This window comes from Tuber melanosporum (assembly GCF_000151645.1).
Source record: "Tuber melanosporum whole genome shotgun sequence assembly, scaffold_90, strain Mel28".
NCBI lineage: Eukaryota > Fungi > Ascomycota > Pezizomycetes > Pezizales > Tuberaceae > Tuber > Tuber melanosporum.
The window spans coordinates 25,878-38,592 of NW_003299140.1; the positions used below are offsets into that span (position 1 = coordinate 25,878).

General features: G+C 49.8%; 5 protein-coding genes; 3 read left to right on the forward strand and 2 right to left on the reverse strand.

The window, feature by feature from the left end:
* Positions 1-368: 368 nt before the first annotated feature.
* Positions 369-1,684, reverse strand: GSTUM_00011804001 (uncharacterized protein; the record flags this gene model as incomplete). XM_002842156.2 has 2 exons in its annotated part: positions 606-1,684; positions 369-554 (listed from the first exon to the last, which is right to left on the reverse strand). Exons 1-2 carry the CDS (start codon positions 1,632-1,634, stop codon positions 369-371), a joined length of 1,215 nt encoding a protein of 404 aa, XP_002842202.1. The 5' UTR covers positions 1,635-1,684.
* A 137-nt stretch (positions 1,685-1,821) lies between these two features.
* Positions 1,822-2,896, forward strand: GSTUM_00011805001 (uncharacterized protein; the record flags this gene model as incomplete). XM_002842157.2 has 4 exons in its annotated part: positions 1,822-2,048; positions 2,110-2,184; positions 2,249-2,707; positions 2,802-2,896. The coding sequence occupies one exon, from the start codon at positions 1,822-1,824 to the stop codon at positions 2,038-2,040; it is 219 nt and encodes a 72-aa protein (XP_002842203.1). The 3' UTR covers positions 2,041-2,048; positions 2,110-2,184; positions 2,249-2,707; positions 2,802-2,896.
* Positions 2,897-2,921: 25 nt separating this feature from the next.
* GSTUM_00011806001 (uncharacterized protein) lies at positions 2,922-3,408 on the reverse strand (the record flags this gene model as incomplete). XM_002842158.2 has 2 exons in its annotated part: positions 2,922-3,302; positions 3,393-3,408. 2 exons carry the CDS (start codon positions 3,406-3,408, stop codon positions 3,028-3,030), a joined length of 291 nt encoding a protein of 96 aa, XP_002842204.1. The 3' UTR covers positions 2,922-3,027.
* A 2,203-nt stretch (positions 3,409-5,611) lies between these two features.
* Positions 5,612-7,083, forward strand: GSTUM_00011807001 (uncharacterized protein). XM_002842159.2 has 2 exons: positions 5,612-5,697; positions 5,768-7,083. Exons 1-2 carry the CDS (start codon positions 5,660-5,662, stop codon positions 6,888-6,890), a joined length of 1,161 nt encoding a protein of 386 aa, XP_002842205.1. The 5' UTR covers positions 5,612-5,659; the 3' UTR covers positions 6,891-7,083.
* Positions 7,084-8,724: 1,641 nt separating this feature from the next.
* GSTUM_00011808001 (uncharacterized protein) lies at positions 8,725-10,078 on the forward strand. XM_002842160.2 has 3 exons: positions 8,725-9,033; positions 9,112-9,822; positions 9,882-10,078. Exons 1-2 carry the CDS (start codon positions 8,924-8,926, stop codon positions 9,791-9,793), a joined length of 792 nt encoding a protein of 263 aa, XP_002842206.1. The 5' UTR covers positions 8,725-8,923; the 3' UTR covers positions 9,794-9,822; positions 9,882-10,078.
* The last annotated feature ends 2,637 nt before the right edge of the window (positions 10,079-12,715 follow it).

Here is a 12,715-nt window from a genome sequence, read left to right on the forward strand (position 1 = left end):
ACCACATTAAGGCATACGACCGCGATAGTCTTGATATTACGGGGGTGGGGGGGTTGGTGGTTTGTCGGGCGGCAACTGTACTCGAAGCAGATAAGGCGAGGGGGGGGGCGGGATGTGGTAAGCAAAGTATCCAGGATCCGTCCGCGAAGTTCGTAGTTTACATATGCACATCTACGGTTACAGGTATTCACTATCCCTATTAGGTTGGAGCAAAAGATATCAAAGTACAGTATCGCAACTTAATCCGCTGGCAGTGACAAGAATTACACTTTTGAGGTATAACTATGGACTATATACAAAACTAAGAGGGTGACAAGGTAAGCTTCGGTCTACCAGGCGAACATGTATCACACAGCATCACTCGGGTCTTAATCCTCCATCTCATCATCATCATCATCGCTCTCCCATTCCCCTTCTTCTCCCCCGTCCTCTCCGCCATCCTCCACGTCTTCACCTTTATCCATTCTTTCTGGAAGCTCCTTTTTAATGTTGGATAATATCTCTTTCGCATGATCCCTTATGCCTTCGTCCTCCCATTCGAGCGCGTTGTACAACTATCGCAGCAATCAGCCGAGTGCGGACCCTCGAGGGAGAAGGTAACTCACCAAAAGACAATTCTCCAACCACTCCCTCGCCGTCCCCCAACTCTCTTCCCACTCACCCCCGCCACCCTCCCTCTCCCTCTCCACCTCGCCCAGCAAGAACAAACACCACCCGCCCAAATACCACAAATCCGGCAACTGATCATCCTCATCCCTCAGCCTCTCCAGAACCTCCAAGGCAACCTCATACTCCCCCGTCTCAATCAGCAACTTGGAGAGGTTAACCCTATCCGCATACGGTGGCACGTCCTCATGCGCAGGGGGCAAGCCCCTCCACCCATCGAACGCCCTTCTCAGCGCAGCTACCGCGTCTCCAACCCTCTGCTGGGAAATCCGCACACTAGCCAGCGTCTGCAGTGCCACGGCGGATTCAGGCACTGCGAGCAGCGCCTCAGTCACGTAGCGCTCGCAGCGTGGTTCGGCGTCGGGGGACATGCACAGGTCGCTCATGTAGATCTCCGCCAGGCCGCACAACGCCGACACGAGCTTTTTCGCCAAGCCACGTTCGGCGGTGACGACGGGGTGCGAGGTGGTGGAGGTAGTGGATAGCCATCGCTTTATGATCTCCACGCCCCGCTCGTAGTATGCCACCGCCGTCTCGGCCGAGCTTAACTGTGCCAGCCAGAGGAATTTCTCGGGACCCGTACCCGCTGGCGACGCCTGACCTTCGGGATCTAGTGAGGCGGATTGGGAGAATGCGGCGAAGGCTGCCTCCGTGTCGCCGAGTTCTATGTGCGCCTCGCCCAGGAGGTCCAGGGCTTGTGGGGAATTCGGGTTTGTCTCGAGATACTTTTTCAGGAGTGGGAGTGCGGCGTCCGGGGAGGAGTTCTCGTGGAGGAGGGCAGTGGCCTCTATGAGGAGGCTCTCGTCCGGTCTCGCTATCGGCGGGTTGGAATTGGAGGTTGAGGGAGTTTTTGTGCTTGCGTGTGGGTTTGTCGAGAATGCGCCGGTCGAATTGAGGACTGATCTTTCTCGTTTGCCGGATTTCGACTTTGATTTCGATTTCGATTTTTGTGAGCGTGTTTTTGCCATTGTTTTATTGTTTCCCTTCGGTCGGCTGGGATGTGTGAGCAGCGGTAGATGTGTAGTGCTGGTATCCACCTGTAAGTATCAGAGTTGAATCCTAGTCAAACCCTGTCCCTCGATTTCTTTTTTTCCCTTTTTTTCTGCGAAACCCAATTGCCCCTCCGCACTAAACAGGCAATGATCTGCAGCGCCAATGCTCGCCCCGCCATTTTCTACTCGAGTAGTGTCAACCAAGAATAAAGTTAATTCACTCAGGAGGAGCAACTTAACTACTGTGCTGCTACTACGATACCACACTCGCTATCTTTCATACCCACACCGGTACGAAGAAAAGAGAGAAGCGGGACACAAAAATGGGAGTCGAAGAACAACTTCAAGAGATAGAGGTTTTGCAATCCATTTACCCCGATGAGCTCACTCGTGCGATGTCTTCCTTTCCCCCACAATTACTACTGGGAGAAATGTTTCTAACAATTGACAGAAATATCGGACACCTCATACACCATTCGTCTAGCCCTTGAGCCGCTTAGTATTCCCGGCCAGGATCATGAACCCCGTTCGTCACACATACACTCCTCAACCCCCCCGCTAGCAAATTTACTTAACTATCGCGCCCACAGCTATCCTCATGCTCCACGTCGAATACCCCACAACATATCCCGACGTTCCCCCCACCCTCGATCTAACCCTTGACGCCAACTCCCCATCCTCAAGCCTCTCATTCCCGGACGACAAGAACACCCTCTTATCCGCGCTCTCCCCCACCATTGACGAAAATCTCGGCATGGAAATGATCTTCACACTCACCACCACTCTGAAGGAGTCCGCGGAGGAGATGCTCAACACCCGCGCTCAGGAGAAGGAGAATAAGCGCGAAGAGGAGCTTCGAAGAGAGGAGGAGAAGGAGATGGAGAAATTTAGGGGAACCTTGGTCACGAAGGAGAGGTTTATGGAGTGGAGGGATAAGTTCTTTGCCGAGATAGAGGAGAATAAGCGGAGAGAGAAGGAGAAGGAGGATGAGGAGAAGAGCAAGAGGGGTGGTAGTGGGGGAAGTGCGGCTAAGGAGAAGAGGATGACCGGTGAGAATCACTCTTTGCCCATCTCCTCTACAAGAAACACTCTGTGCAGAAGAGGAAACAAGCTTTACTTACGAATGTATTGGAACCCAAATAGGCAGAGAACTCTACGAAAAAGGCTTGGTCGGCAATGTCGAAGACGAAACCGAAGACGGAGAAGCAGTAGATCTATCACAGTTGAAAGTGAAGGAGTAAAAAAAAAAAAAAAAAAATTTATCCATAGTTTTTTTCTCTTCCTTTTTTTTTTTAAAAAAAAAAGAAAAAAAATCCACTACAGGCTACCCCCCAACTGTAGGGCAAAAAAAGAAATAAGCTGTATTCAACTACCCGTTCTTCCACATATCCCCCTCATCGAGATCGTCCCCGAGCCATTTTGTAGTAAACTTCGCGTCAACGACCTTCTCCCTGGCCGTCTCGGCCTCCTCCTGCGCGCGCTTGCTGGCCCAGTTCGGTACTGGCGTGTTCTGCTGCGAGGCCGGTGGCGTTTGCTCCACGGGCGGTGAGTGCAGGGTGAGGTTCTCGGTCGGGTTCGAGAGCACCGCGGGAGGTGTTGACGGGGTGCTAGAGGGGGAGTCTTGCATTTGACTGTCTTCACCGTCTGCGAGGGGGCGTGGGGGTGGATGTTAGTTCGTTTTTTAAGTAGGGGTGTCGATGGGTAGCTTGAATTGGGGGTGGAGAGGGAGAGTACCGGAGAGGTTTGCCATTTTTAGTGATTGTTTGGTTAATTCTGTAGTTTGCGGGGGAAGAGGATGGAAGTGAGCTTGATCTTTGTCACAGGCTAGTCCAAGACATGAGGCTCTAGTTTCTTGGCAATCCCTTATCAGATCGTAGGATCTTCACAACAAGACCCTTGAAACAACCCAACAGGATGTGAAGTTATCATACAGGAAACCCGAATCCCAGCCCCCATTGCATCGGATACTTTTTCGAAAAGTTTCTGAGTTTTGGAACCCCTACTCGTATGATACAGCATTGCTTAAGACATTTCTTCCGGGATCAAAAATAATATCCATCTACCTATCGCATCACCGTACCGGTAGCCCGAGTTCCCCGTTCAGAACCTTAACATATAAGGAGGCAATTCTGGGTCACTTCAACACAGCACAAAAAAGTCTTACTTTGTGTTCGTCATCCAGGATGTCGAAGGCCGAGGCTATGCGGGTGCGACCGCAGCTATTGGCTCTTTGGGACGTATGATACGATACAGTACAACTCATATGATGTGATAGGCCATCACCGCGCAGGAATAAACTATCGTAGTCAATTATTTTTCGATCTATGAAAACTTTCATGTAAAATATTAGTATTCAGCTAATCCTCTTATAAGCCAGAATGAAAAAGTAGAGAGCAAGACACATCAGTTCTCCAAGGTGAAAAACAATTTTTGTCGTCAATTGGTTATGTAGTTCAGAGTTCTCGACTATAGCATCATTGTGCCTTTCCGCAAGAAAAATCAGATGGGAACCAATTATCTTACATTATCCATGAATCGCCCAGCTTGCAGTCGACTATAATAAACGAACTGTTCAAGTGCTTCGTCATTGCATATCCTAGATTCCTTAGGTAAAGTTAATACCATGCCCAGCCTAAGGAGGAGGAGCTGAATGGATACGCGGAGAAAGGGCACGAGCAAAAGTCAAGTCAGGCTCATTAAATCAGATTTTGTTATGATGTGCTCATGAAGCGGTCTCCCACCATCACACAGTGTGAATAAAAGTATTCATCATTTTGGCAATTTGCTGTAAAATAGAACGGGAAATGTGGAAGAATAAAATGTGTACCGCACCTTTGTGAAGCGAGCATGCTAGTAAGCAGTTTAGGCTGCCCAACAAGTCAGCAATGCCGACCGTGCGAATAAAACGACCCAACCATCAAGAGACGGATCCACGAATTATCAGCTGACGATCGTTTCAACAAGTATCTTCTCCCGGCAGAACCCCGATTGTACAAGTGGGGCCGCTGTTACCACAAGTGGTGAGAGAAGAAACAGTTCTGCCCGCCCGTTCGTTCAAAAATTCTTCATAGTATCGGTGACCCATCCCGAACTGATCGGTAACATAAAGCTAGGAGAATGGTACCTAAAATACACGTTATCATTAGTTAAGACCAATGAGAACGGGAGAGGACAATACGAAGAAGTGAAATTGGAATGATGTGGGGGAACGATCACTGATCAGACAAGGCTGAAACTTATATAAAAGACAGGTGCTCTACATGATGTATTAAGAAGGAGCATAGCATATTGTCATACATATCATCATTGTAGCAATTGCTCATAGGCCATGTAGGGGAAAAAGGAAGGAAAAACGCCAACCTTATATAATCTATCTCCATCATACTTGAAAAATTTGGCTAAAAACCTAAATGGGCTGATCAGCAAGAAATCGAGCTAATGCTGAGCATCGGAAATAAGCATTAGGAAATGACTGGATCAGATTAATTCTAGAGCATAATTTTGAATCCTCACTGAGCATAGGAGTTGGATTGTTCGTGGAAAAGAGTTTTTCATCTCAAGGCAGAAGTAGCAGGAAGCAGATTAAGAAGGGGATGTGTTTACCGTTCAACCACGATAGATCAGAGCCAAATAGTATAAGTATCGGCGTGCTGTACCGGTATTGTTGTTACTATTGACATTGATGGTTGGCGCTGCTGCGTGATGGGGGGAGAGGAAGAAATCAAAACCAATACCGTGCCCGTACGTTGTCATAAAATTTCCGCGATCCCAAGCCAGGGCTAACCCTATTTCTGTCTTGGCATTGTATCGGATGGCTGAGCCCCAGGGAGGGCCAAGGTCCCCCATTTCAGGTTTAGCATGAACAATCAGCCACAGCACCGCCCCGGGGCTCAGCTGGCTTTAAGGCTCGGCTCCCCGCATTTTCTCTCCTCTCCTCTTTTCTCCGCACTTAGAGTTTAACTCTCGAGCGAACTCCAATACTGAAAAAAAAAACCTTCACCATGGCGGCTGGGGTTCACATACCCCTCCGGTTCCTTCGGTAAACATTTGTTCTCCTTAAATCCTCCTATTCCAAGAAAAACTAGGCTCATGACGATCCACTTATCTAGGGCCGCGATCAAAAAGGGCATAACTGTCCTTAAACAGCGGATTCCTACAACAAATGCCCAACAAACCTCACGTGTTCTCGAACCAGTCTATGCTCGTGTTCCAACTCAGAGTTCCCGCCTTCCATACGGACAACGCGTGAAGGTTGCTCAACGATGGTATTCTACCTCCAACAATGTGCTCTGCGAGGCTGGCTTCAAGGATGTCGTTCCAAAGGTCGCTAAAGGTCCTGTTCGTCACGCTGTCGGTAGATTGACCACTACAACTCCTTTCGCTTCCACTCTCCGACCGAAGCTTGTCGGCGGCGCATTTCCCCGGAGTTCGGGGGGTTACAGCTTGGGTGGATCAGCTCGCTACTTCTCGCATACGCCTACTGCACCGGCTGAGGTTGTAAGCCAGGTAGTCGCTGCGATGAGAGTTCTAGCAACGAAGGGAAAGATGGAAGGATTAAACCATGGGACCAACGGAAGAGCGGCTGTTCGCGCTCAACTTGCGGCGGGATTGGTGGATGAGAATGCTCCCGGTGCTCATGTCGACTTCTACCTTTCTCCCACCCTCACCTGCCTTTCTCCCTTGAACGCCAAACAGAATTCTCTCGAAGATGAGGGCTTTATGGAGAGCCTTGGTGCTGACTTTGGCACCATGCTCGGTGGACTCACCGCTATCTACTCTGATATCAAGAAGCTCAGTCAGCGCGGGAACTTGCCCATCACTCTTGCTGGGCCCACAGGTGACATCATACGTGTGCACTTTAAAGGACGGAGCGGAGCAGATGTTGAGGCTATCTGTAACGAACTCGGGATAAGAAGGGGTGTGGTTTTTGAAGAAGAGTGCTTCGCTATGGGGCTCTTTGCCCCTGAGCACGGTGAACCTGCTGGGTCGTGGAGAAACATGATGAGCGACTCACCCCCCGCCTCTTCAACCTACTCCGAGGATGGTTTCGATGATGCCCTTTCCGAGGCTGAAAGCTACGGGGCTAGCGATTACTTCGACATCGACGCAGACGCTAGTTTTGGCACGTCGACTCCCGGCGGAAGTAGCGCTGGAGCCCATGATGGTCCAGGAGACGTTTACAGGTTCCTGGAGAATTTCATCGAGTACCGCAGCGACTATAGCACCTACTAGCCGTTTTCTTCCATATTTTGTGAGGTGGTCTTGGAGAATTATGGTGTTTGTTTCAGGACAAATTGTTTTTTAGTGAAGGGGTTTCCGGTTTTACTTCTTGCTTCTCAAATCGGCATTCGCCAACCAATTTCTTTAGCCTTTGTCGTTTTTGTATGGTATACTACCGGTATTCACATGTTCTCTCCCCTATAAATTGTAAACCCTTATTCGCAGTGACCTTTTTAATCATGACCAAGCCTTTCACTCGAACTCAACTGAAATTGAACCAATTGAGCCGCCCTACCGTATTGTGCTGTGGGGGACCACTCCGGAAAGATGTTGAGGGGAAAGCTCTTCCTTGGAGAGTACTCGAGTAGAGAGGTCATTGAATACAGGACAGAGACCTATTGGCCGCGTCATAAAGTTGTCAACGCGATTGGTCGTTACGTGCCCATAGGCCATCTTTGTGTCCCACATTATGATATCACACTACGGGACCAGCAGGGCCCCACTCGGGAACTCGAGCCCCTAATTTGCTCCGGTAGGCCTTAGCTCACGATAGTATTATATTGTGCTCACAATAAAAAATTTTCTTTCTCATTCAGGTGCTGTGCGAGTAACCTTTCCTCTCTTCCTCACCTGTATTCCGCCCGCCTTTCCGAGGTTGCCGTAGCTTATTTTTGGCAGGGGCTGGGGGTCCACTCCCGGCAAGCAAGAAAGAGAGCGTAATGCTGGGTTGTGGGCATAGCTGTACGAGTAAGCGTGGTGGTGTGTGAGCGTGTGTGTGTGGGGAGGAGAGGAGGGGGATGATCGATGTTCTATTTCCCCGCTACGTCCCCGTCTTTATAAGGCGAAAGACAAACAGCCAAGACTCGCCCATTGATTCTCTCCCACACCCCAACTCCCATACGGATAACCCCAGTGCCCGTACCTGCTAATATGGCAAGACTGGATGAGCAATCCATATTCCGACTGTAGCTCCCCTACGGTTTTGGTAAAAACAAAAGTCCATTGGGCGGCGTTCGAGTTGAGCTATCGTGAGAAAAGGGCAATGCTAAAATATTTCCCTCACGACAAAGTAACGGGAAAAAAAAAACCCCTTCTTGTGTACGACCCTTATATGACCATCAGATGCGTATTGCACGAGTACAGAGCCTTTACAGAACAATTATCGCGCGGCTGAATCGAAGCCGGACACTCTAAGAGTAGTGATTGGCGAACGGGTAAACGGGAAGGATCGGGTATGCACCGAGGAATACTATCAATCCTCGGGTATAGTGCATAGTGGTGGCGTAAGCGTAAAGGGCATCTGCGCAGGTATGACATACTGTTCGATTATGCCGCTTGGGCTCTGGAATCGCTCTCTTGAGTATGGAATTGGAGATATGACATGAGATACCGGTAAGTTATTGATGGAGGTGGAAGGAGTTGCGGGTTGGCCGGTTACGATGTATATTCACGAAGCCGGCCTTTCTCTAGTATCATATTCGGCTACAAACTCAGCTTGGCTTGCCGATGACTGCGGTACTAGGGTGTCCGGCTTCGGTCCGGCCGTGCGGGCAGTCTCCCGTATACGGTACCGGTAGTCCGACTACGGCACCGGGGGATAGCTAGTCCGGGGGCCGCCAGTTTATAATTGGCCAGAGCCACCGGCCACATACCGGTGAAAGCGTTATGTGACAAATTTTGGAACCGGCGATGCCCCGTACTGTATCATACTGTAATTCAAACTCTCAGGATAGGGTAGGTAATGTTCACCAGCTACCCCCACCGAGCTTCACCGGGGCACAGCTCATAAGTTTTGTATGTTCCACGGACAGAGAGTGCAATGCCCCAGGCCGGTGGAGCATCCTATACAAAACCCATGAGCCGTATGATACCTCCGTACACACGAGAGACTCCCATAAAAAGGGGTTTAAAAGCAGAACAAACTCATCTCCAACACAAACTCCCTTTCCTCCTTCCTTTCCCTCTCGTAAAGAGGCTATCAACACTCTAAACATTCGCCCACGTGACTCTGACTACCCGAGGATAGCCACCCTACCAGCTCCACGATGACTACAACCCTCAAACCTCCCCAGGAACTACCTTACGGCAGCGCCCACCCCCTCCAATCTCTTGATCTCTACCACCAAAACCTCGACCCGAACACCTACTGGGTGATGTAAGCCTCCCACCTGCCCCGTCCCTCGACCTTCCCTTCTACCCTCTTCAAAATCCAACTAACAAGCAAATTCCCTAGTTTCATCCATGGCGGCGCCTGGCGCGACCCCAAAATGACCAAATCGAGCGGCCACCCCCTCATTTGCTCTCTTCTTTCCAAATACCCTCACCTCAACGCTGCAAGCATAAATTACCGCCTAAGTCCCCACCCATGCTACCCTTCCAACGGCAACGTCGCCAGGCACCCCAACCATATCGATGACGTCCGCCTCGCACTATCATTTTTGCAGGAGCGTTATAGCATGAAGAGAGAGAAGAGTGTGCTCGTGGGACATAGTGCCGGTGCGTACATGGCGTTCCAGATCGATGCTGGCTGCGGAGCGGCAGCAGCAGCGGTGGTTGGGGTTGAGGGAGTTTATCACTTGGGGAAGTTGGTGGAGGAGTATGCAGATTATGAAGAGTTTGTTGGAGGAGCGTTTGGTGAGGGGTGGAAGGGGGTTGATGAGGAGGTTTTGGTGGAGGTAGAGGATGGGAGGGATGGGGGTGGAAGGGTTGTTCTCGTGCACAGTTCCCAGGATGGGCTGTTGAGCTTTGGACAGTCGAAGTATTGGGCTGGGGTGCTTAGAGGAAGAGGAAGGGTTGTCAGGGAGGTGTACGATGTGGTGGGGAATCACAACGAGGTTCTGGAAGGCGCAGAGCTAGTTGAGGTTGTTGAAGAGGAGTTGAAGGGGTTGGAGGTGGAAGCTGGGAAAGGGAATTGAGCAGCTAGCACAGGATAGGAGAAAGGCGAGTGATTCAAGTAATTAATAAAAATGAAATGGTTCCGCGCCCCTAAGCGAGTTTCAACAGACAAACAATGGCTATTACGTTCTCACACGGCTAGGTTTTGGACGATGGGAACAGCACTTATACCGGTATTTGCATCTGATGGAGGTCGGCTATGATCGTGCGCAGATGTGGTCCTAGGAAGGTATGTTCTGGTTCATCATTTCTATAGAGGTTGCTAGCTACCGGTTCACTTTATAGTGAAAACTCTGCTCGTACATGTGAGCCCTAAATCCCTGCTATGCCCTATACCTCCATGCGTGCCCTAATATGCTTTCTCCAGTGCAACATACTACTACTGGGATTATTATACCATCAGCATCCTACGTATTATATATCATGCCCACGCATGTTCCAGAATTGGTATTAACTAGGCCGAACCCGTCCAACCCCGGTTTCCTCTATCAAAACCTTACCAGCTGCTGAAAGCCACGTTTCTCATCCAATACCAGTACTCAATTAGGAAAAAAGTTGTTAGGAATGAGGAGTAGTAACTTCTGGATAGCTCTACAGAGCCTTCCGCAATTATCTCAAAAAATTTTTTTTTTGTTTAACCAGAGGGCTAGTTTCAGATGCCTAGCACCGTCTAGTCAGCGGCTCCGTGTCTCGGCGAAAACGGTATAAGAAAATATAATAATAACGCCTCTCCGCGGGGAATGGTTAAGGGAATCACCAACGGTTAACTGACTGCCGGTATGGGCGGCCAACCGATTTGGCTACCACAGAGACTTGCTGATATTCCCGGAAAAGGGCAATTATCATGCATTTTCTCCTGTCTTTTGATTTGTTTGTTTGTTTGGATGGCATACCAACAGCACCGGCCATGTTAGAAATGACTTCCCTGCTTGCAAGTGAGTTGTCATTCTGGGATGTGCTGACTAATTATTTCACAAGTACCTTACTTGTGCCTATGGTACTGTAAGTACTTGTGCGAGTAGTATTAAGTGCCATACCGTATTTGCGCTTGCGATTCGCCATCCCCATGAGGTTGCTGATCTGAGTTCAAAGAAAAAATCTCTTAAGAAGGATTAGCGCTTTCCTGACGCGGTATAGCCTGAGCGCTTTGGCCTTGTTCGCTCTCATGAACTTGGTTTTTTGTAATTCTATCAACTTTCTAAACCGAACCTATTGGGGGCTGATGACACTGCTTATAGGGACTGGATAATCCCATGGAATAGCAAGAGTATCATACGTTGTCCAGATACAGGTACAGTATGACTAGCAGCCCTCCCCCCGCTCTGGTGGGTTGCGGCTTCGCCGCTTTTTTTATTTTCTTTCTTGCTTGCTTGCATACCGCCCGGCCCTCCAGGGATGCCTGACTGTTGCCGGGCGGGGGGGGGATTGGCCAAGCAACCAAGGCGCGTTGCTCTGGTTAAGTCCTAATATGTACTGAGCAGTCTAATCAGATGTGCGCAATCAGCTCCATCTCGTCAGACGATCTGATGATCTGATATCCCGTGATGACATGTACCCCTGTAGTATTTTCTATCACAACAGGATTTTGCTTGTGCGACTATCCATAACTTCTCCCTCAGACTTTCAACTTCAGACAAAAACAACCCGCTCGAGTGTAGATTGAGGGGATGCTAGTATTAGGGTGTTAAGAAGTCGAGGTGGTGATGTGTTGCTTCCTCGCTTATCAGATCCTCAGATCGGACACGAAGTCATTATACAGTACATAATAGATACCGTACTCGAGTACCGGTAGCTCCACAGCACGAACACCAGCGGCAGCAGCGCTGGCGCAACACCACCACCATCACCAGCGGCTCAACACCACCACAACCACTAGCAGCAGCGCAGCACCACCACAGCCAGTAGTAGCAGCGCAACACCACCACCGCAACCACCAGCAGCAGCGCAACACCACCATCATAACCACTGGCAACAGCGCAACACCACCACAACCAGCAGCAGCGCAAAACCACCACCACAACCAACAGCAGCAGCGCAACTCCACCACCATAACCACTAGCAGCAGCGCAACTCCACCATCACCACCCGCAACAATACCATCAACAGCAGCAGATATGACTGACTTATTAACTGCGAAAACCCGGAGTAACGCTACCGGTACTGCGGTCGGATAAGGTATGGCCCAACAAGCAGGTAGGGCCTGCGAGAAAGTTTCCCCTTAGAGTTTGACTATGGTACTAATTTTCCTCTGGGAGCTACAGTTATTGGACTACAGAAGGGGGGGGGGGATGAATTGAGTGGTGATCAGTCAGAGCCGCGGATGGAGACTATCTCTACTACCCAAGTTACAATGAGGGCGAGTGCTTGATATAAATGGATGGGGTTTTGTGGGTTATGTAGGGAAAAGGCTTGAGATGGGAAAGGAGGGGTTATTCCTTCTCTCCTCGCTCACGCACGCCTTTCATTGGCAAACCTTCTATTCTCAGAATTACTGAGAGCCATTTTTTGATGCGGGTGGGGGAGAAGAAGGGAGTGAGAGAGGGCCTCTTCTTGCACCGCGGCGCACTGCCTATCTTGTGGGCCAGAATGTCGTCTGGTGGGAAGCGTTTTGTGGAGGTTGATGGACCTCAACATGCATAACCCTGTTTGATTCCTTGTCACCGGCTGTCCCCCATCTGCGAGAACGGGTTGGGCAATCGGCTGGCGGCGCCCTAGCTTAAGTTTGGGCCTGTTATCTCCAAACCGCTACTGCTCCCTGACAAAGAGGTTTCTGAAGAGGTTTACTCGTCCTGTTGTGACGTTTGTAAAACAGTGTTATTGCATACAGCATTGACCAGAGCCTTATAGTTTTGGTGGTGTGTAAGAGTAGCCTGCCTCGCAAATGTCACGATGTTATAGGCGCTCTTACTTTCCTATTAAGCCGCACCCAATCCGACTTCTCT